This window comes from Penicillium psychrofluorescens (assembly GCF_964197705.1).
Source record: "Penicillium psychrofluorescens genome assembly, chromosome: 5".
In the NCBI taxonomy this organism is placed as follows: Eukaryota; Fungi; Ascomycota; class Eurotiomycetes; order Eurotiales; family Aspergillaceae; genus Penicillium; species Penicillium psychrofluorescens.
In genome coordinates, this window is record NC_133443.1 from 122,643 (window position 1) to 145,535 (window position 22,893).

At 53.8% G+C, this 22,893-nt stretch overlaps 8 protein-coding genes across 8 annotated transcripts; 6 read left to right on the forward strand and 2 right to left on the reverse strand.

Moving 5' to 3' along the window:
• Positions 1–77: 77 nt before the first annotated feature.
• On the reverse strand, positions 78–1,224 carry PFLUO_LOCUS7320 (uncharacterized protein; the record flags this gene model as incomplete). Its single annotated transcript, XM_073784951.1, has 2 exons — positions 78–751; positions 1,026–1,224. The coding sequence occupies 2 exons, from the start codon at positions 1,222–1,224 to the stop codon at positions 78–80; spliced, it is 873 nt and encodes a 290-aa protein (XP_073641355.1).
• Positions 1,225–2,152: 928 nt separating this feature from the next.
• On the forward strand, positions 2,153–4,414 carry PFLUO_LOCUS7321 (Fe-S oxidoreductase; the record flags this gene model as incomplete). The annotated part of the gene is made up of 1 exon (XM_073784952.1): positions 2,153–4,414. One exon carries the CDS (start codon positions 2,153–2,155, stop codon positions 4,412–4,414), a length of 2,262 nt encoding a protein of 753 aa, XP_073641356.1.
• A 446-nt stretch (positions 4,415–4,860) lies between these two features.
• Positions 4,861–6,510, forward strand: PFLUO_LOCUS7322 (uncharacterized protein; the record flags this gene model as incomplete). The annotated part of the gene is made up of 2 exons (XM_073784953.1): positions 4,861–5,114; positions 5,172–6,510. 2 exons carry the CDS (start codon positions 4,861–4,863, stop codon positions 6,508–6,510), a joined length of 1,593 nt encoding a protein of 530 aa, XP_073641357.1.
• A 1,659-nt stretch (positions 6,511–8,169) lies between these two features.
• PFLUO_LOCUS7323 (uncharacterized protein) lies at positions 8,170–10,066 on the forward strand (the record flags this gene model as incomplete). Its single annotated transcript, XM_073784954.1, has 5 exons — positions 8,170–8,197; positions 8,253–8,458; positions 8,509–8,894; positions 8,947–9,558; positions 9,586–10,066. The coding sequence occupies 5 exons, from the start codon at positions 8,170–8,172 to the stop codon at positions 10,064–10,066; spliced, it is 1,713 nt and encodes a 570-aa protein (XP_073641358.1).
• A 425-nt stretch (positions 10,067–10,491) lies between these two features.
• On the forward strand, positions 10,492–11,999 carry PFLUO_LOCUS7324 (uncharacterized protein; the record flags this gene model as incomplete). The annotated part of the gene is made up of 4 exons (XM_073784956.1): positions 10,492–10,902; positions 10,951–11,674; positions 11,729–11,807; positions 11,867–11,999. 4 exons carry the CDS (start codon positions 10,492–10,494, stop codon positions 11,997–11,999), a joined length of 1,347 nt encoding a protein of 448 aa, XP_073641359.1.
• A 446-nt stretch (positions 12,000–12,445) lies between these two features.
• PFLUO_LOCUS7325 (aldehyde dehydrogenase (NAD(P)(+)) ald5) lies at positions 12,446–13,936 on the reverse strand (the record flags this gene model as incomplete). The annotated part of the gene is made up of 1 exon (XM_073784957.1): positions 12,446–13,936. One exon carries the CDS (start codon positions 13,934–13,936, stop codon positions 12,446–12,448), a length of 1,491 nt encoding a protein of 496 aa, XP_073641360.1.
• Positions 13,937–14,924: 988 nt separating this feature from the next.
• On the forward strand, positions 14,925–15,809 carry PFLUO_LOCUS7326 (uncharacterized protein; the record flags this gene model as incomplete). The annotated part of the gene is made up of 1 exon (XM_073784958.1): positions 14,925–15,809. The coding sequence occupies one exon, from the start codon at positions 14,925–14,927 to the stop codon at positions 15,807–15,809; it is 885 nt and encodes a 294-aa protein (XP_073641361.1).
• A 4,798-nt stretch (positions 15,810–20,607) lies between these two features.
• On the forward strand, positions 20,608–22,799 carry PFLUO_LOCUS7327 (uncharacterized protein; the record flags this gene model as incomplete). Its single annotated transcript, XM_073784959.1, has 2 exons — positions 20,608–21,115; positions 21,166–22,799. The coding sequence occupies 2 exons, from the start codon at positions 20,608–20,610 to the stop codon at positions 22,797–22,799; spliced, it is 2,142 nt and encodes a 713-aa protein (XP_073641362.1).
• Positions 22,800–22,893: the final 94 nt, after the last annotated feature.

Consider the following 22,893-nt stretch of genomic DNA (forward strand, 5'->3'; position numbering starts at 1 on the left):
AAACATGAAACTGCCGTGCGCCTATCCCAAACACCCAATGTCATCGTTTTTATTGTTGTTCAATGAGTTCCTTGTGCTCAATTGTCCCGAACCGGGGTCAACCGGTACTGCGGGCTCTGGTAGGCAGGATTCAAAGTCGGTGGGTACGCTGGGTTGGTGGCGTAAGATACGTTGGGAGACCTATCCAAGGAGACAGTCGATACCTTCTTGGGCATTGCGAACTCGCTCTTGGGGGAGAGCAGCCATCCCGGATGAACAAAGTTGAAGACTCCCACAGCGAGCACCATCATCATCCCATCAAGAACCACAAAGTAGACCTGGTGGGTGATCAGAAAACCAGACCAACCCTGAGCCAGCTCAACAACACGATAGATACTCCGGATGTAGACGCAAGTCAACGAGAAGAACATGGCGTATAGCATAGGATTCAGTGACTTCCGATGCAGGTCGAGGTGGCGGCGCGAGGTGCGACGGACGAAGTCGACAGCGCAAATGACGAAGATGGTAATGGAAGCCGTCTGGAATACGATACCGGCCAGCATCAGGTTAGAGCCGAGAGCCGTTGATTTACGTGCGCTGGACTCAATGGAAGCCAATCCACCACCGGCGGCCTGCATCAGCAGAGAGATCAAGTCCGCGACGCAGAAAATCCAGAGATACGCCTTGGGTGAGAGGTAGGAACTTTCCCTCCCAGCCACCATGATCAAGCGACCCAGGAGGATATAGAGGCCCGCGGTGAAAAAGACGGGGGCTAGAAGAATCAATGAAGATTGTTAGCATGCTATTCGGTCAAATTCGAATTGAGATTAGGTACTACGAGGGAAGATCGATAACTCGTCTCCAACTCGCCAGGTAGGGGCAGATGGTAGAGCTCACAAATGATGAGGGTGGAAATCTGAATCAGGTACGCGGTCGAATTGTAAGGGCAATGTGCGGACGTGAGTCGAGCTGCCCAGCCAATTAATTCCCCTATGAATATGATCAGCTTCTGTGTCCGGGGAGGGTGAAAGTCGAGATGAACATACCCAAACATCCAATGGTGAACACAGAGCACCACCATGTCCGTTTCCAGGAAAACTGGATCATGTGGACAACCCCCGAAAGACCAAAGAAGAGAACGAAAACAACGCCCGCAGCCTTCCAAGGGACATAGTCGTACGGAGTATTCCACTTGCCCAGTGCATGGCACCCAGTGAAGATGTTTGGGGTCTCCTGGTGGCCCATGTCGGTTGCTGTGCAGTCCAAAAAAGTAGGGTTAAATAAAGTCTCGGCGAGCTGAGTGAATGAGATGACAGGGAGAAAAGAACTTGAACTGTCCCCATAGCCCTGTATTTATCATTATCCTGTTCTCGGTCGGAAAATGGGGCGGCATCCAAGAATAGATCCAGAACTCTCAGGTAGTAGGGCTGGGCGAAAAAGGGCATCGTGAGGTATAGCACCGGAGGCATGAATTTTTGCCTAATTGGGTTACCATCGCAGGGCCCATCCGTGCTTCGCCCTGTTTCATCTCCAACACGCTGGACCCCCAAATCCCTACATACAAAATACTAACGTCATCATCGTTGGTTAATTGGCTTATTTTTTGCACGGCGCAGCTAGCGTGTAAGCCACGACGAATGCCCTATACCAGGTCTGCTCCCATTGGCTCCATCGTATCTCCAATGAACCAAGTTTTGGCCCCTCGACGAGGCTGACAGGGTTAGTATGTAGTTGGTTGGCCAGGAACAGCAGTGGAGATGGACGGCCCCTAAGAAGAACCCCGGATCTGCACGGCTGAGTGCCTGTGTCGTCGTGAAGACTATGTGACCCGTCTGTGCTCAGAATGCAGTTGTAGTGTCGGGTGTCTAACTCTACGACATGGCAGCGGTCCTAGCGCCGTTTGTGATAGGCCCGTTCGGGAGAGACGACTTGGGGGTGAGGCCGTTTTGCACGAGCAGGAAGAAGAGAGGAATCCTAGCTCAGGGTCTGATGGATGCTATTTTGGTACTTTCTCGGTCGGATGAAATGCGATGAAATGCAGACATAGTCAGATCGTGTTGCTGCTGACTGTTCATTCCGCTCCATTGGGCCCCGCCCCAAACTTTTTTCTTCGACTGAACCCTAACCCAACGACGGAGTCTTCAGGCCTCCCACTTCAACAACTCACGAAATCATGGAAGGCACCAGCTGGCTGGCCGTTTGGCACGCTTATCGGCTACCCTTGCTGATTACGCTGGCTGCTCTCTTCGTCTTCCATGTCTATCGCAGAGCCCAGTCCCGATCCAAGACCCCCGCGTCGGTTTCCGTCCCATCGTCGCCCCGGAGACAGTCGCTGTACGAGGAGAAGATCCAATCTGAGGCGGCCCGTTCCGAGAAACCAATCAAGCCAGCAACAGGCCCCAAGCGCGTGCAAGGGAGGAAGCCCGCGAAGACGATTGGCGGGCGTCGCGTATCAGACCAAGACAATCACCCCGTGTCGTTCATTCAGCCCATCATCTTTTACGCCTCGTTGACAACCACGACTGAGCGGTATGCCCACATGCTTCTAGAGGATCTCCGTGCCGCGGCGCAAGAACGAGCAGATCCCCAGGACCGCGGGCGTGGCATCCTGCCCCCCCAGATCCAGGATCTGGCCTACATCGACTTTGACGATTTTTTCACCTCGGCTCCCCAGCCGCCAGCTTCTTCCCCCGGCATCCGCTACGTTTACTGCATCCTGATCCCCACCTACAACATTGACAGCGTGATCAATCTGTTCTTGACCCACTTGGACGAAACTCACAACGATTTCCGCATTGACACCGGCTCACTGTCCAAGCTCGCGGGCTATTCGGTATTTGGATTTGGAGATAAAGAGGAATGGCCAACCGAGGAAGAAGGCTTTTGCTCGCAAGCCACAGAGATCGACCGATGGATGGCCAAGCTCACCGGGCGCAAGCGCGCATATCCTCTGGGAATGGGAGATGTGAAGAGTGACGCAGAGCAGGCGCTGAAAGAGTGGTCTCGCGGACTGAAGGACATTCTATGTGACATCTTGGAGAACGGCGGGCTCGGTGAGGGTGTCCCGGGCAGTGGAGACGCCGCGGAAAGTGATGAAGAGGATCTCGATAATGGCAACGAGGATCAAGAAAAAACTCCAACTATGGTGGATCTGGAAGACATCCGGATGGGCGGTGATGCCCAGGGAGGTGCCCCTATTCCTGTTGATTTCACCACAGCCGGCAAGTCAGTTGCACCGGCAGCGACCGCCAAGGAGATGGTTCCAAAGACATCACCAACATACGCTTCGCTGACGAAGCAAGGTTATACCATTGTGGGGTCCCATTCGGGTGTCAAGATCTGCCGTTGGACCAAGTCGGCGTTGCGGGGGCGAGGGTCGTGCTACAAGTTTTCTTTCTATGGCATTCGATCCCATCTGTGCATGGAAGCGACCCCGTCGCTGTCATGCAGCAATAAGTGCATTTTCTGCTGGCGCCACGGCACGAACCCGGTGGGAACCACCTGGCGTTGGCAAGTGGACAAGCCCGATCTAATCTTCAAGGGCATCAAGGAAGGCCACTACCAGAAAATCAAGATGATGCGTGGTGTGCCCGGGGTGCGCGCCGAGCGGTTCGCAGAGGCGATGCGCATTCGACACTGCGCCCTCAGTCTTGTCGGCGAGCCCATCTTCTATCCTCACATCAATGAATTCCTGGACATGCTACACGCCGAGCGCATCTCCAGTTTTCTAGTGTGCAACGCCCAGCATCCCGATCAGCTGCAGACGCTGAGCCGCGTTACGCAACTTTATGTCTCCATCGACGCTAGCAACCGTGAGAGCCTTCGCAAGATCGATCGGCCGCTGCACCGTGACTTTTGGGAGCGGTTCCAGCGCTGCCTGGACATTCTCCGGGAAAAGCGAAATGCCCAGCGCACGGTGTTCCGACTGACCTTGGTCAAGGGATTCAACGTGGATGACGAAGTGATAGGGTACGCCAACCTGGTGGAGAAGGCCCTGCCATGTTTCGTCGAGGTCAAGGGTGTCACGTTCTGTGGAACCAGCACAAGCGCCGGCGCGGGTCTGACCATGCAGAATGTCCCATTCTATGAAGAGGTCTCGACCTTTGTCGTCGCACTGAACGCGGAGCTGGAGCGCCGTGGTCTGCACTACGGGATTGCAGCCGAGCACGCGCATAGCTGCTGCGCACTGATTGCCTCGAACCGCTTCCACGTCGACGGGAAATGGCACACTCGGATCAACTACGAACGCTTCTTCGAGCTCCTGGAGAAGGAGAAGGCGGATGGCACCTCTTTCACGCCGGAGGATTACATGCGCGAGACGGAAGAGTGGGCGTACTGGGGCAAAGGCGGGTTCGACCCGAACGATCAGCGCGTCTACACAAAGGGCAAGAACAAGAACAAGCACAAGGCTATCGAGGCGGCATCCACGTCCTGAAGCGCGGAGTGAGGTATCCAGCGCGCTCATCCTCCAGCCCGAGATACATGTCTCGGACGACTCTTCAACTACATCGGCCTGCATCCCATAGCCAAAAGAGACCAAATCATGGCTCCCTATGGTGATAGTTCCGGGACAGTCCTGAACCGTTTGCCTGGGGTGTAAAAAGCAAATGAATGTATACAGTATCCAGATCACCTAGAACCTGCACTTCGTAGCTTCACTCCTCTCTTTTGCGGCAGGGTCTGTGAAGTGCTGACTCAGCACGACATTCCGCTTGATCTGTTGCGAACCGGGGGTGCTTGCGATCGAACGGGACTGCATCCTTCAACACCCAGCATCCACTCCAAGCCCGGTCTTGCCTAGTTGCGGCTATTGATTCCTTTTCGTTTTTCAGGCGCTTCAAGTGACCCCCCGCAACCGACCGATCCATCTCCTGCGCCTTTATGGCCCAGCCCGCCGCCGGGAAGCCCACGGCGGGACTGCTTCAGATCCCCGCCGCGGCCACCCAGAAAGCGGCCTCGCCTGCTCCGGCGAAGAAAGCGTCGAAGCCACCTACACCACGCCTGAAGCTCGTGATCCGACGTTTACCTCCGGGACTGACCCAATCCGAACTAGAGAGTGCTCTGGGAGACGAATGGACGGTTGGGGGTGGAAAGGTGGACTGGCTCCAGTACAAGCCGGGCAAAGTGTCGAAAGAGTATGGCGCACCGTCTTGGTGTTATCACTGCGGAATTGAATCCTGATGTCTGTATAGTCCCGCCAAACCATCCCGTCCCGCCAGAGCCTACGTGCATGTCGTGTCGAGCGAGTGCATTACACCCTTCTCCGATACAGTGCGCCAGACATCCTTCCAGGATGCTCGCCAAACATCCCACGACCCTGTACTGCTTGGACCTCCCACATTGGAGTTTGCACCTTACGCCAAGACTCCCGGGAGCCGCGTGCGCAAGGATGCTCGCCAGGGCACGATTGACCAGGACTCAGACTTCATTGCGTTCCTGGAGAGTCTGACCCAGCCGATCGCGAAATCAGCTCCCGTAGACACCGTGGATGGGGAAGAGAAGAAGAAAGATACGGTGACAACTACGCCTCTGGTGCAATTCATCAAGGACAAAAAGGCAACCAAGGGTAAAGACGGTTCTGGGAAATCCTCCAAGCGGGCCGACAAGGAATCAAAGCTGGAGAAGGTGCACGCAAAAAAGCTGTTACAACGTCCAGATAAGGACCCAGGATCTACAGTCTCAGAGAAAAAGGCTAAAGGCGAGAAGGGAGCCAAGGAAGCTGGAAAAGCGGCCAAGCTGGCAGGCGCCGGAGGTGCGAAGTCCAGCAAATCGGGTGCCACCGCGACAAAAGAGGGCGCCGGTGCATCAGAGCGAAAGAGAGAGCGTGGGAATGTCGCTGCTGCCGCCAAGATCCTCCAACGCGACTTGGGGCTTTCGCCAGCAGGGGCCCGGCGACGAGCAAAGGCTGAATCCGAATCCAGTCCATCCGGAGATGGATCGAAGACCGAGGCTCCTCCCAAGTCCGTCAAAGGCAGTTCTACAAAGGCCAAGGACGGAGGGTCGCCATCCTCACGCGGAACACCCGATGCTGCCACGCCGAATACGAGTACTCCTCCGCCCACGAAACCTTCCAAAGCCGCCAAAAACAAGCCGGCCGCCAGTCCGACCCCCACCGCCACCCAGGCGTTCCTGAAACATGCGAATCCGTCGCAGGGAGTCACGGAGTCGCTGCTGGAGGAGGCTTTTAGTCCGTTTGGGGCCGTTGCGAAGGTGGAGATTGACAAGAAGAAAGGGTTTGGGTATGTGGACTTTGCAGAGCCGGCCGGCCTGCAGCAGGCTATGGCCGCCAGTCCCGTGTCTGTCGCGCAGAGCCAAGTGGTCGTACTGGAGCGCAAAGCCAATCCGAGTGAGAAAGCGCGGAAGGCCAACCCACCAGCCGGAGGAGGGAATAAAGCGAAGACAGGGAATGCAGAGGGCAGCGGGCCAGCATCATCCAGGGGTTCGCGTGGTGGTCGGGGAGGTCGAAACAAAGGATCCAAAGGAGGACCGACTAGTGAGAGACCGGGTAGTGAGAAGACGAGCGAGGCTTGAATAATGCGTGGAGGGAGCCGAAATACTAGCTTGGTACCCAATCAATCATGTTGAAATGCCACGGCAAGCTCAATCGAAATCAACGACGCCCTGTCTGTGACCAATTCAAGATATATATCTCGACTATTCTCTGCCGTCTGCCGGCATGGAGAGCAGTGTCTCTGACACGAATACTATCCTCCTTTTACTGGATTGGCAAACACGTTCTTCCTCTAGGTCGTAAGAGTTTTGCTAGTGCAGGATAATTGAGTGTGCCACAGGTTCTTCTTCGGTTGAATTTTTCATTTTTTTTTACTTCCAATTGGATTATCAACGAAAACGACTATCTAAAAACGAAAACCGAAAAATCAACACCTTTCAGACCTCCTCGACGCCCACCAGGCCCGGCCGACCGAAGTCCGACACCATGACCAGGTCAAGATCATCACCACTCCCTGGACAACCGCGCGGTGACGCAGACACCGCCGAAGCAGCACGCGTGACACACGGGTCGTCGAGGCGGGAGTCCAAACGGTTTCACTTTAGGGCATCGAGGACATGGCAGTCATCAGCAAGGGTGGAGATTCTGTGGCTCTTTTAAAGAGCTTAGAAGAGGACGTCTACTCTAAAGTGATTCTTTGAACTGTGGAGGGGTCAGCAAGAATGGCCGCGGAAACAGTAGGGGGGGAGGGAGACGCACGTAGAGTCGCTTGAAAAAAAAGAAAACTTCGGGGGCAGAGCCGGCTATTTATGCGGTTGCCGGGAGGGCGCTAGCGTAAGCGAGAGATGGGCGTTTGCATGGTTTGCTGGGCAGGGGGCCAATCGGGGATGCGTGGGTGGGGGCTCCCGAGAAGAGTTTTCGAGCCGCCGAAATTGGCTGCGACGGGAGTATAGTACAGTAGTAATCAGTAGTAACCAGCACTATTCCCGAGCACAAGGCGACCAGGCGACAACAGTGGCTCCGCTAGTGACTAAATCGGCGACATCCGCCGTTCAGGGAGTTTCCGTGATGAATGAATTCTGTCCTCGATGTGAAAGACACGAAATATATTGGGGGACATCACGCGTGATTCCCAGAAATATATATCTCCGACCACACTTGCGGGATAACCGGGGGGATGATCCTCCAAGTACCACGATAGACGCTGCTCTATGTAAAAATCTACGTTCTGCCTGCGATGGACTGGTCTGGCTTCGCGTCGTCGGCCCGAGCACCTCTTATCTCTCTTATCGCACTGCGGAGTAGGCTGACTTCCGGGGTGGGAGAGAGGTCCTTCTTTCTATCAACATCATTATGACTACCTGAGGTAGAGATCAAATATGCCGCGCCCGAAGGTCCTTCCTGCGAATCGTCTAAGGGCAAACACTGCCTGTACCGCGTGTCGCGCCTCCAAGAAGCGCTGCAGCGGTAGCTTTCCCTGCTCCAACTGCCTCTACAAAGGACGCGGCCGTACCTGCATACCGTTCAAGGCCGCGTCGGATACCGGACAGCGCAGCCGCCCGACTACCGTCTCACGATCAGTAGTGGATGCGGGCCCGACCTGGGACGATTCAGCAGACACAGTCGGCATCCAAAGCCCGACCGTCTCCCACAACACCAGCCGATTCCCTTATCCAGATCCCCAAGCCCTCGAGGCGAGTTCCCGATCCCCGGAGGCCACTCACCAGACTCATCCGCGCATGCTACGGAACTTGCAAGGCGAACGAGGTCGGAGGTCACCACCCCCGCGGACAATGTGGTCATATTGACTGATAACTCGTAGTATATGTCGGCAAAGCTGCTTCTCTGTCATTTCTGCAGCTCCTGCGGGAAACCGTCAATCAGCACATCGGACCATCTCAGTTCTCTCACAATGTCAAGAGCGAGGACATGCTCGAGACAGAAGCTCAACATGACCCGCTGAACTTTGCTGAAGAACGCTGCGATGCGGACGAGAAGCGCCGGTATATCCAGAACTATCACGCAGCGGTGGGTCTTGGATACTTCCAATACGGGTCTTGTACTAATCCGCAATGCAGATAAGTGGCTTTCTCTATTTTGGATGCAGTATCGATACAACTCTGTCAGATGCGACCCTGCCCAAAACCGATAGGGAAAAGACCAGGGCGGCCATTGGCGATTTGATGATTGCCATCGGAGCCCAGTCATGTCCTCACGATCCAAGTAGTCTCCAGGCTGAACGGTTCTTCCTTGCCCGTGGCCAATCCAGGACGTTTGCCAATATGCTGGAGGACCCGAGTATGGATCTTGTTCGAGTGTTCCTTCTCATGTCGTTTTACATGCTTGGTGCTTGCCGCCGGAACGCGGCTTTCATGTACCTGGGTGTGGCAGCGCGAGCTGCCGTTGCTCTAGGGCTTCACGCTGATTCCTCGGAGACTGTCAGCCGTACTGAGCAGCAGGAAAGGTATGAATTTCCCTAATGACAACAGGCAGACACGGCTGATTTCCCGGAACAGGTCCCGGGTGTGGATGAGCCTGTGTGTTCTTGATCTGCTTGTAAGTTCAATACTTGGCCGACCATCGGCCACATCGTCTTTATTGCCAGAGGATCGCCGAGAAGCTCCTCCGACAGCGCCTACGCCCACGGAGACTCGATTGATCGCATCGTATCGCCTAGCCTTGATATTGGATGAAATCATAGGTCGTTTGTACAGCGAGAAAGCGGCGTCCATGGAGACAGCCGATATGCTTCTCGCCAAACTAAATCGTTGGAGTAAATGCTTACCAGACTCACTGCGAACTACATCTCTCGAAAATGATGACGATGGTTCTGCTCAGGAACGTGTTATAGGCAACCTGCATGTGGCATGCTCGTACCACTTTGCCGTCATCCTCGTTACTCGTCCGTTTCTCATATCCGCACTGAGCATCCGGCTGGCCCGGTTGCATCAAAGTTTATCGGCCGGGGTACCCAGTGAACCGTTGGAGCAGGATCCGGCGCACTCCCGACTGGCGTCTGCATGCATCGACTCGGCCGTGTACATGCTACAGACGTGCTTGGAAGTCCATCAATCGGGGCTACTGCTACGGAACATGCGCATTCTCAAGTTGGCGATCCGCTCTGCCTGGTTGGTCCCCGCTAATATTTGACGCAGGGCTTTCGTCTTCGCCGCAGCCTTGGTCCTGGGATTCTCAATGTTCTCGCACCGAGAAGTCGATACTGAAGTAGATGGTGCCTTCAGTAGTGCTCTCGCCATCTTACGCATGCTATCCCAGCAATCAGCCCAAGCAGCACACTACCTCGAAATCCTAACATTGCTGGAAGCAGCCGTGACACAGCAGCGCCAGCGACTGGCCGCCCAGGCTCGCCAACGGCGAAGCCAGTATGTCAATCGGATATTCAGTCTGAGCGAAAACCCGGCTACTCCGCGGGCATCCAGCGAGGCTGATAGCCAAGCTAATAGCGGTACTCCGCTTCTACTTGCACAGGGCGGCTCCCTTTATCCGTGGATCACCTCGGATGATACCACAACGATGACACCTCCGATCGTGGATACATTTCCAGATTGGGAGGGCATGGAGTTACCGCTGTGGGACAGTTTTCCTTTTCTCACCGAGCCGTCCGTGACGCTTTGATTGTTTTACTGAAGTGGCAGATACGCTCAGATGTACATATCTGGTTTGGTAATTGGCATACTATCTATTCATGACTGTCCATAATCTCGCCTTTTCGCAAAGGTCAAACAAGATTCATTTCCTACCACCTGATACCTTATTATAGACAGTCCAGCCGTCGATTAATTCACGGTTCCTTCTGCGGTAGCTTATCTGGCGGCTCGTGCGAGGGGTACGGCCCGCGCACCACTCCGAACCGACACCCGTTGATAACCTTCGACACAATCCTCCACTCTGCGTGTATCGACAAACAAACAATGGGGGTCGGAACCGACACGAAAGAGGGGATTGCCGCAGAGCCAATTTATATTTATAAACGCCAACCCTGCCGCTGTAGTATCAGTAGACAATCCAGTAGCACAAAACATCCGAAACAAAAAATGACCATGACGACAGGCTGGAGACGGCTCACCGTTGGCGTAGTCGGTGGCGGCATCGGCGGAATGTCCGTTGCTATTGCCCTACGTCGGGCAGGCCACGAGGTCACCATCTACGAGAAGTCCGATTTTGCGGGCGAGGTGGGTGCATCGGTTTCCTGCGCGGCAAACGGTACCCGATGGTTGCACGAGTGGGGGGTGGATGTGGCCAAAGGAGATCCAGTCGTGCTCAAGAAGCTCATTAACCGGGATTGGAAGACGGGGGAGCCGGTCAGCGTGTACGACCTGGGTGACTATGAGAAGCGGTGGGGATATGTGTACAACATGTTCCATCGGCAGTATATGCATGCCATGCTGAAGGAGTCGGCGATGGGCGAAGAAGGACCGGGCACTCCTGCAACTTTGCTGGTGAACCACCGTGTAAGCTGAACGTCTGAAATGTTCGACACAAACACTGATGTGGTGCAGTGCAAGGATATCAATCTCCAGACCGGCAAGATCTGCTTCGAAGACGGATCGACGGCGCAACACGACCTTATCGTCGGCGCAGACGGCATCGGGTCTACCGCGCGCCGCATCCTGGGAATTCAGCCAGAGAAGCGGCCCTCAGACTCCAGCTGCCTGCACGCCAACGTGTCAACCGAAGATGCCATCAAGGCCGGCCTGGTGGACTACTCGCAGGACAGCGCGCTGGAGTACTGGGGCGGACAGGAGGGCAAATGGGACAAAATTGTGCTGTCACCCTGCAACGGTGGAAAGCTGCTGTCGTACTACTGCTTCTTCCCGCGCGAGCATGGCGACTATACGAACCAGACATGGGGCGCCGAGTCGCGGCCCGTCGAGGAGTTGCTCCAGCCCTATCCCCAATTGGACCGACAGGTGTTTGGACATCTGGCAATTGGCAAGGAGATCCAGCCATGGCGTCTGTGGGTGCATGATCCGTATCCGTATATTCAGCGGGGGAATGTCTGTCTGCTCGGCGATGCTGGACACCCGATGATGCCGCATCAGAGCCAGGGTGCTTGCATGGCCATTGAAGATGCCGCGGCGCTGGGCATTCTCTTTAGCCCGCGGTACTTCTCCGGTGATATTCCCCAGATGCTGGCTGTGTATCAGGACGTGCGACTCCCGCGTGTCACAAAAGTGCAAGCCGCCGCTGCGAAGGCGGCGTATAATATCAATGAGCGCATTGGTGAGCCAGTCACTGACATGGAAAGACAGAACGAAACTAATGTTCATCATGTAGGCTTCTCATTCAACAAAGATATCCCTACCTACAAGGTGGAAGACACGAAAAAAGTGCTGACAATCGAAGAGATGAACGCGTATGCTGCCCCCCTCGTCCAATCAAACCCGTCGTTGCTGATTCTGCTTGCCTATTTAGATATGACATGTACAAGGATGTCGAAGAAAAGCTCGCTGCTAAGCTAGGCAGTCCATACACGGACAAATTTATTTGCGGCCTACCCATTGGATTGGAGTTGCCGAACGGGATCATTATCGGCGCGTCCGCATAAGCGACCATAAGCGTGGACGCCGGGTGAGACAATGTACAGTGTGTCGTGTTCTGGAATTAATTAGCCATTGCCATTTTTTTTTCTTTCTTTTTGACTCCACATTGATCGCGAATCATCAAATACCATTAACTATTCTTCTAAAACTGGCATCGTGTTATACCGAGCCCTCGGGTGGCAATGACCCGAACGCGGGAGCAACTATCCCGTCGCCCGGAGGGGCAGGGGCAGGTGGGGTGGCCGTCAATGAGCACCGAACTATCGCGACAATGAGCACCGAATACTCGACAAGCTTGGAAGTAGAGTGTGTACACCGGTACAGTGGGACAGTGCAATAATATTACAGACGAATACAGGCACAAAAAGGGTGCAATTTGGGAATATGTACACACAAACGCAGAACCTCGATCAAAACTATATAATTTTTTTTTCATCCATCGGCATATGTTTTAACCAAACAGCGCGTCTCCCAGGCGGTAGTGCACCGTCTTGACCTGGGTATAGTTCTCCAGAGCGTAGGAGCCAAGCTCGCGGCCGAGACCGGATGTCTTGAAGCCACCGAACGGAGCCTGGTACGAGATCAGGTTGTAGCTGTTGATCCAGACGGTACCGGCCTTAAGGGCGTTGGACACGCGGATGGCGGTGTTGACGTTCTTGGTGTGCACGGCGGCAGCCAGACCGTAGCTGGTGCTGTTGCCAATCTTGATGGCATCGGCCTCGTCCTTGAACTTCTGGACCGTAATCACAGGACCAAAGATCTCCTCCTGGGCGATCTTCATGTCGTGGGTGACATCGGTGAAGACGGTGGGCTGAATGAAGTAGCCCTCCTTGCCGTGGCGGTCACCACCCAGGGCGACCGTGGCACCCTCGTTCTTGCCGTGGTTGATGTACTCCATGATGCGATCAAACTGGAGTTGTGACACCTGCGGGCCCTGGAAGGTGTCGGCCGCGAAGGGGTCGCCAAGCTTGTTGGCGGCCGCACGCTCCTTGAAGCGGGCCACGAACTTGTCGTAGATGCCCTCCTGGACCAGCAGGCGGGAGCCGGCACAGCAGCACTGGCCGTGGTTGAAGAAGATACCGAAGTTGGCCCACGAGATGGCGTTGTCGATGTCCGCATCATCAAAGACGATGTTGGGTGACTTGCCACCCAGTTCCAGGGTAACCTTCTTCAGGTTGCTCTTGGCGGCGGCCTGCATGATGGAGCGGCCCACCATCGTAGAACCCGTGAAGGCGATCTTGTCGATATCCATGTGGCTAGAGAGGGCGGCACCGGCGGTGCGGCCGAAGCCCGAGAGCATGTTGATGACACCGGGGGGGAAGCCGGCTTCGACGATGAGCTTGCAGGCGTACAGCGCCGACAGAGGGGTCTGCTCGGCGGTCTTCATGACGACGGTGTTACCGGAGGCGACGGCGGGGCCAATCTTCCAGGACCACATGAGAAGGGGGAAGTTCCAGGGGATGATCTGACCGCAGACACCAATGGGCTCGTGGCGGGTGTAGGACAGAGTCTCGGGATTGGTATCGATGGTCTGGCCGTGAATCTTGTCGGCCCAGCCACCGTAGTAGCGTAGGCAGCCCGCGGCATTGGTGACGTCGACCTTGGCCATGGTCAGGGACTTGCCGTTATCCAGGGACTCGATGGAGGCCAGGGTCTCAATGTGCTGCTCGAACAGGTCGGCCAGCTTGGTGAGCTTGCGGCCCCGCTCGGAGGGGGTCACGGTGTGCCAGACACCCTCGAAGGCAGCGCGCGCGGCCTTGACGGCGATGTCGACATCCTTCTCGGTGGCCTCGTGGACGGAGGTGATGACCTTTTCGTTGGAGGGGTTGATGGTCTCGAAAGTCTTGCCCTCGGCACCCTTAACCCACTCGTTGTTGATGAACAGGCCCAGAGGCTGCTCGTACTTGCCAGCGGGGGTCTCGATGGTAGTGGAGAGCGACATGATGCAAGATGTGAATTATAGTTTGGAGGGGGGAAGAAGAAGTAGAATGAGGCGGAGGAGGAGAAGAAGAGGAAGAAGAAAGAAAGAAGAAAGGTAGTTTCTTTGTTTTTATGTTTGAGAAATGACAAATGGATGCGGGGTCAACCAACGCCACTTGGTTTTCGTTTCGTTCCTCTCGGAAAGTCTAGTCCAGCGAGCTGTCTCTCGCGCGAGTCCCTTTCGGCGGGGGCCCCGACAGTGGGTCTTGCCTTCGGTCTGGTTCTTCGATGTGCTTCATCCACCTTCTTTTCGTCTGAAGAGTAATCTTCACGGTGTGCAAGAGCCCGGGGGGAACACCACATCAAACCTGTTGCGATCCTCGGCGCCATCCCTGCTGCAGCGGGCAATCCGTTTGGGCCTCGGACCAAGGGGAGAGGGAGGGGTGGACCAGATACGGGTCATTGTGATGCGACCGCTGCCCCACGGGCGAATAGTTGGCCCGACCAGACGCGTTAGTTCTGGTTCCAAGAGTCGGCACGACGAACTCAGCGATGCTGGCCGTGCACCCGATATTCGTGTTGCGCTTGGCCACGGCTTTCGTCATGGTGGGGGGAAGACGGTCACCTGATCGGTATGGGTGTCTGAGGCCTCGACATACCTGATGCCTGGGTATACCTGATGCCTGGGTGCCTGGGTCTGGCTGTCTGGATAGTGCCTGGCTTGGCGTCGGCCGAACGCTGACTCATCCTTGTTGTCGCCGAATCTGCCTCACAAAATGAACTATATTCATTACAAATCTGGCTTCAGCACTTCCTATTTTCTACCCGGATTGATAATCGAGGGTGGCTTTTGCTTCTCAGTGTTGTGGAATCTACGGTTCTTTCCGTGGTTATAAAAATGAAGCCATGTCCCCTAGGAGTAGCTGTTTCTACTATAACCCTTTGGTACCGCAAGAAGCCCGCTTGTTACATTCATTGAGTCACCAGTCAACCCTACATCATTGGAAGATATGCCGGTGCTCCAGCCGAAAGTGACACCCCTACCCCCGGGAATTGACCTGAGTGGGAAAACCGCAGTCATCACCGGCGCGAGTGCAGGTCTCGGCCTGGAGACAGCACGCCAGCTTCTCGCCCACAAATGCTCAACAGTTATCCTTGCCGTGCGAAACATCTCCAAAGGCGAGACCTGTAAGGAGGACCTTCGACTGGACCCAGAAATTAGGAAAAAGAACCCCAATTCCACCATCAGAGTCCTGAAGCTCGACGTTGACCGCTACGACAGCGTGCAGAACTTTACAAAAGTCCTCCAGGAAGAGCTCCCAGTTGTGAACATCCTCATCCTCAACGCAGGAATCAGTAATGTCAGTCTCATTCGCAGTCCGAACGGCCACGAGAAGCACCTCCAAATCAACTACCTTTCCAACGTCATCCTTCTCGCGGAACTCCTCCCCTACCTCGAAGCTAGTGCTGAGATAGCTGGGTCTCCCACGCGGATTACTTGGATTGGAAGCCGAATGCACGATACAATGAACAGTTTTGCAAACAAGGCCCCTATCATGCCCTCGGAAGCTGTACTCGAGCGCATGGACTCCAAGGAGGCGTTTCTGCCCTATAACCGGTACGGGGACAGCAAACTCCTCTGTGCAATGTTTATGTACACTCTTGCACCTCGTCTCGATACGGATAAGGTCATATTCAATATGGTCTGCCCGGGAATGATTGATACGGGTATCAGTGATTCGCTGCCGCTGTACCTCCGTCTTCCCGTGAATGTCGTCAAGGCTCTTCGTGCTCGCCCGTTGGAGGTTGGGGGATGGCTCATTGTCAATGCTGCTGTCGTTCTTGGACCCGAGTCACATGGGAGGCACATTGGCGATAAGGATATTCTTAAGTGAGTTTTGATATTTTCCTTTCTCGTGTTTGAAACAGTCTTGCAATACCCATTTACTAACTTGTCTCCATCAGAGTATCAGAATATATTCGCTCCCCTGCCGGTCAAGAGGTACAAAGGAAGCTGTGGGTGGAAACAATGGAGGAAATGCGGAAGTTGACTTCACTCCCACCGAAATTCTTTCCAATGGAAGAGTAGGAATTGTTTAGACGGTCCAATCTTTTTGGTCCCAGGCTTTAAATATAGTTTGTTGTCTCATTGATCCTGCGTTTATCCTTTGTAGCCTTGTTTTTCGGGAAATTTACTAGTTGTCGTATCATTATTCATGCTGAAGCTTGACCACAGTCTACCAAAAGTTCACATCATCCGTACCTTGAACTAAAGATGCAGACAGATCCTCAACCCCATCGAGAAAGATTTGCCAAGTGGGATCAGAGACCATGTTATGTCGTATAGCGTCTGCGCTTGCAATTCCAGAATCCATGGTAGATCCATCTAATGATCTATCTCTCCATGATAAGCCGAGCCTCTCGTGGAGGCCTACAAGGGTTCTCTTGGTCAGAGACGTCCTTGCCTGGGAATCATCAGGTCCCGCACCAGATATTTGTTGCACCGTAAGAAAGTGGACAAACTCATCCACACAGTAGCGTGCTAACTGTGGGTTTTTGGGCTGCGGGTGGTCTTGGAGGTAGGTCAATAAGACCAGGGCAGCTTGCTGAGGCCCATAGTAGCTCGAGAAAAACCAGGCGTAAGGCTGGAAGGCTGAAGTTCGATAAAGCTGCAGGTAGTCCTTCAAGTAACTCGCACTCACTTGAGCAACACTACATAAATATTATCTCATCAGCTATCATCCTGTTCCAGTAGAATCTCAAAACGATTTGCCCCTAATCCCTAGGTTATTCTTTGTTGTCATCTTCGACAAATTTCTTGTTTCACGTTGGAAGAAGCAAATGGTGGTGAAAATGCACGGTGAGCGCTTTATAATTCGAGGATCTTACCTGTTCCACAGCCTTTGGGCGTACTGATCTTTCAAGACCACGGGAGGAAGAAATGGCTTTTGAATCATCATCACCATTTCTGACTTCAGCAGTGAAAGCATGATTCTGACCCATGCACCGAGCACACTAGGCTCTTTTGTACTGTCCTCGTAAAGGGCTCGGTTAGTCTGTAGTGATGCATTCGCCAGTCGAAATGGAACAAATCCTTGTTCAGGAATCCCTTGCGCTGGAATCTGTCGGATCAAGGTATCAATCTTCCGATGCAGACCCTTTATTTCTGCCATGACCTCTTCCAATGTTCTCTGTGATAATCCCTGTGCACCCTCAATCTGGTTGAGCAGCCGGTTCTGAAAGTCCGCTGTTTCATATCTTCCAATAGCATATAACATGATAACTGATGAGTCAGGTGAGGCCGAAGTCAGATCTTCATCTTTTGTTTCGACCACCATGCGCACTGCATCAAGTGCTTTGGAACCGTAGCAGGGTGGCAACCCACTAGAAATGCTGACTTGGACATCCAACCAAACAATATACCACCATATCCGCCGTCGATGCTCTCGTGCATGCTCATCTAGCTCCGCGAAATTGATTTCACGATGGAGCCCCTCGCTTTGTGCAAGGCGAACTGTTGTGCTCACGAATACCGCATCTTCGAGAGTATTTCCTTCGGGCTTATCAAGTTGATTTACTAGTAGTGAGGATACCAGTGTGTTGAGTGTCGGGTATTTAGAATGTTGACATGCAGCGAGGCTGTCATAAACTGCTGTTCTGAACCGGCTCACATTTGTCTGTTTTTCGAGATCATTGAATGCAGGTAAATCCCATACTGATTCCGGTGCTACCAAGGCACCAGAATAGAGAATTGCGAAAAGAAGACAGATGAAGGTGGGATCTTGGACTAGCTTTGCTGGAGGCAATTTGCCATCGGCATTCCAACACCATTGCCAAAATGCGTCATACTCGGGCTTAAACGTTGAGAGATACAGAAGAGGCAATATTGGGTGTACGCCCACCAGAAATGCGTCCGTTAACTCATCGGAGACAGGCTTTGTTGGGAGAGACCCTAGAATCCTCACTAGTGACGCGGGGGAGATATGTGGAGGTGGCATATCGGTAGATGCATCTGACTCCTTATCAAAGAAAAATGCGTCGTTGAGATTTGGCTATCAACGTCAGTCCTATCATCTGGTAGTGTATTCTGTCGTTCTATCTCACATTTCCATTCATAAATCCCCAAAATGTCTTACTAATATAGCGAAATCGAGATCCCCGTTGCACACTGAAATAATCAGAAGGCAGAGCATGAATTGTTTCTTTCAACAGGGTCTCGAGAGTCTCGTCTGATCCAGTTGTGCCATGCGTGTCCCAGCTGTCAGAGACGCCTCTGCGCCTCTGACTGTCCTGGTTCAATCTCAATCGCTGGTTTGTCACATCCGGCGCCTCTCTCTCGTAACTAGTCGCCTCCTGAGGGACGGAATCTCCCTCCGTTGCCTTTTGTACTCTGCCGGTACATGGATCACGAGCCCCAGTATTGTAGATGCATGCTTCGTCCATGCGTACACAATTGTTGCATTGAGGTTGCTCTTTCCCGCAGCGGACTTTTCGGCGACGACAGGCAACGCAGCTCAAGGCCAGTCGAGGCCTCTTGATTGGATAACTCTCCAGGGGTGGCATTTCAAGGCAGCCAACTGGCTATAAGTCCAGAGAGGTGGGACGGGAAGAACGGCAACCTACACACACAGTGCTGTAGGTTAGACCCTCAATTTCTCACGGCAGAACCTTGTTCCGATCCATCAAATGAACCATCTCGACATCTTTCGTTGTGTGTGCAGTCTGGAGTCCTCACATTCTCCGCGCCCTGAAATTCGCTACGGGTACGTCGCCCCAACCGGCATCCCGACTAGTCTCCTGGCACGGACACGCCCCCCTAATCACCATCGCCATGGCGACGTCGACCGCGAGCATATGCCTATTGATGCATTCATTACATTAATTGATCGCGGGTACGCGTTGCACATGGGGTCTCTTGCGAGCCTTCCCTGCAGCTCATGATAGCCCGCCTGACCCCCTTCTCTCTCCTCACTCGCGCATATACACTTCACGATCGATCGCCACTAGACTTCACCAGGACGCACATCGGCCCAGATGAAGCCTAAGCCGAGCTGATCCCCGATGCCTTCTCAACACGGGTTCGAAACCCCTTTCTCTAGTAGCGATGACATGCAGCCACATCGAAAGCACACTCCTTGTCGCTAATTTCCATCCAAGTTCACTTGGACCAAAGCGGTTCACCCAACTATGGAGATCTCTTTTCCAGGGAAAGTCTCGACAAATCGAAGGGACTCGCAGCCTAGATCGAGGGAAACTAGGGAGCGAGCAAGGGAGAGAAAGAAGTTGGTTGATCCCTACAGGAAGAGAGAGCTTGCTCTTTACAAAAGGGAAGCGACAGAATAGTGAACTAGTAACCAGCAGTTGTAAGGTTCCGTTACATAGTCGCGGGCCTGTGAAGGGCTAAGTCGAGTTGGGGTGCCAACGAGAGAGGCCGATTGCAATTTACTAAAAGCGTAGAGAATGGAGCTAACGTAATTTCTAAGCGAGCGCCGCACCTCTTACATCATAGGAATAGCAGCTCAGTATCTCAACAACGATTTCTTAATATATGATACCGCCCACTCGGGATATAATAATAGAATCTCTCACCGCGTCACCTCATCGTTGTTCTGGTCGAGATCAGCCTCACTCCAGTCTATTATTAGGGTGCAAGAAGAACAGTACTCGCCCCCACGCGGGTCGATTGTTGTTGTCCGCAATCAGAGCCAGCGCATAGTTATCCCACACCAACACGAGACTGCTCGGCCACGTTCTTCCGAGCAACCCGAGTGGATACCTTGCTGGCGACGGTGTGGAGAACTATTATTAGCTTGCACGAGGCTCTTCGGGCCTCCTTCCGTCTGGTCAGGTGACCATCTGTAGTTAATTCATCGACGGCATCCGTGATACCTTCATTCTCGTCGCCTGTGATATGATTCAACTCCAGTTATCGTTGCAAAATCCCTTTCGCCTTCCAGTTCTTACTCGGGGAACCCCCCGCTTTCATGAGCCGCAGATCTCTAGGCCAACCCGTGTGTAGTTACAGTCAGCGGGGCGATCGCATCTGTGCACTACTACTCTACCGCCCGTCGCTCGAGCCCGGGTAATTCGGTTAAAATAAGCAAAGCAGATCCCGGCCATGAGGTAGAAAATTCAGCCTGGGCATCAGGCAATGCCCATAGCAAGTCATGTCAGACAGCCTCCAGTACCATCCGTAGTCGGTTGGAGCCTCGTGTGGGGCCAACAGCAACTTACTTTTCATGACTGTGTCTAATCTTGTCTCTGATCAAGGCACATTGTGTCTAGCGCCTCTTGGGAATCGTGTTCTGGTGGATCCCTTTTTGGCGCGACCCCAATCACATCGTTGCTAGACGGGACAGCCTCGTGGTGGGCTGTGAACCCTGAGTGGCTCCACACTACTCCGTAGCCAGGAAAGCCTTAACATCAGCCACCTGATTGAGTCAGAGATCTTCATCTTCCCCGGCGTTATGTGGGGTTACTGTCTAAGAAAGGAAGTTCCCAAGGGCAGTGCCATGGATGACATGGGGGTCGTGGGGAAAACCAACTGTTGGTTCCAAGCCCTAAGACGTAGAAACCCAGGTGCCTTGTAATGTCGTTCCCCTCAGCCTCGTTGGCCTATGGACAATAAAAGGGCACTGAATTCGCCACTTCAATTGGATTTGCAAGCTGTCCACGGGGTGTAATAAGATCATCATGTTGTTTAAATCTGCTCTTTTCCTCGCCTTGAGCAATGGCTTGGCTGCTGTCGCTCGCCCCAGTCGGGGGTGGTCGAACGAACCATGCCAGCAAATCACCCGGATGTCTCAGTCGAATCTGACAACATACCCCGGAGATGTGGCCCAGCAATGCCTCGTCTCCATCCCATTCCAACCCCAACGGTCGGTGGCCTTCATCGAGGATATTCGGAAATACATGCAATGGCAAACTACGATTGATGTACTCAAGAGCCCTCCTGCTAGCTACCTGTCTCCAGCAACCGATATTTTCGGTGGCTTGGACGAATTGTTGGAGATGGCAGCCCGTGAGGCCTTCACCAGCCAGTACGAATTTGATATGATGGTCACCGAGCTGCTCGCGTCTGCACAAGATGGACATCTTTATGTGAGCCCGTGCAGTGGCTCAATCTTTGTGTTCTCGATTGATTTCCCGCTTGTCTCGGTGTCATCTGATGGCCTGGAGCTTCCAAAAATTTATGCGATGAGTGAGTTTTTCAGCAAAGCAAGGTCGCACCGTACCAGCTAACATAGCTAGATGATTCCGCACTTCTGTCGACTCACCCAGACCGCATCTCGCATCTAGTTTCGGTGAATGGGGAGCAGGCCGAAGAATTCTTTGAAAAGTTTGCCCTGAGAGTTGGCGGGTTCCAAGACCCCGACGCACGCTACAACTCCGTCTTCAACTCGAATGCTCGGTTGATGGGCTCTGCTAGCAACGCCGGCAGCTGGATGAGCCCTGGTTTCTGGCCAGGTGCCGGCAAGTTCGAGCTGCGCTTTGCCAACGGCACGGTTCGCTACGCCCACACCACGGCCGAGATGGACTTTCTCCCTGGGTTCAACTTTACCAACGGTGCATCTATGTACCAGCAGCTCTGCATCAAGCCACTGACCAACGAAGCCAACCGGCCCACTGCTTCTGCGTCATCCTTTACTTGGATGCCGTATCCTTCCTCGACTTCAATGCCATATCCCTCTTCCACTCCAATACGGTCTCTCACCTCGGCTCCTTCGGTGACTGCGACTGCCACCCGATCGCGCTCATGGACCAGCTCTGTCACCCCAAAAAGCTCGGCCTCGGTAGCTCCGGTTCAACCCTACCCCAAGGTGTATCCGAGGCCTGTCGCTGTTGATGATATAGACCACATCTATGGATACTACCTGCCCGAAAGGGACCTGCGGACAGTGGCTGTCCTTCAAATCCCTACTTTCGAAGTGTACGGAACATACGTGTTTACTATCCCCCAGTTCCTCAAGGAGGCCAAGGCTGCGGGCAAGCAGAAGATCATCATTGACATGTCGAACAACCCCGGCGGCGAGGTCACCGCGGCACTGGACATGTTCAAGATGTTCTTCCCAGACAAGCCTGCATACTCGGCGACTCGTTTCCGAGCCCATGAGGCGATGAACTACATCGGGCAGGCCTTGGGCTCTATCGTCCAGAACAACTCCAATATCTGGTCTTGGGATTCATTCGAGCAGTGGATGCCTTCCGGATATGTCACCCCAAATCAAAAACATGGCTTTTCTTCCTGGAAGAAGATCTTCGGCCCTGTCCTTGAACTCGGCTCCAACATGTCTACTTTACACGCAGTTTTCAACGAAACGTTCGAATCCGCCACCGAGACCCCCATTAATGGATACAACGGTATCCCGCTCCAACCAAACCACACACTCTTCGCTCCCGAAGATATCCTCATCATGACAGACGGGGACTGCTCATCGTCCTGCACGACCTTCAGCGAGCTGATGAAGAACCTCGCTGGCGTCAAGACAGTGGTATTCGGCGGCCGCCCGCAGAACGAGCCTATGCAGGCCATTGGTGGCGTCAAGGGCAACGAGGACCTGGACAGCGGCACCATTGTGGGACTATACAACAAGGCCAACCAGTTAGCCGAGTCGGCAGCCAAGGCTGGCCGCCCCATTCTCACCGAGATGCAGCGCATTCGTCTGAAGGAGCTGTCCCCGGCCAACATTCCTCCCTTGCCCTACACCGTTGGCGTCAACTACCTGAACGGCTATCGTCCCGGCCAGCAGCACATGCCGCTGCAGTTCATATATGAAGCGGCCGACTGCCGTCTTTTCTATACCCATGAGAACTTCGCTCACCCGGCCACTTCGTGGGCTGCTGCCGCGCGCGCCGTATGGGGTCACGGCAGCTGCGTTGCATAGTCGTCTTAGGTCAGCTTTTAGTTGTGTTTATTTTTCCCATCTTTTCTTGGGATATATCAGGTGTACAGTATCTTCCTTTCTGTGTCTTATAGAT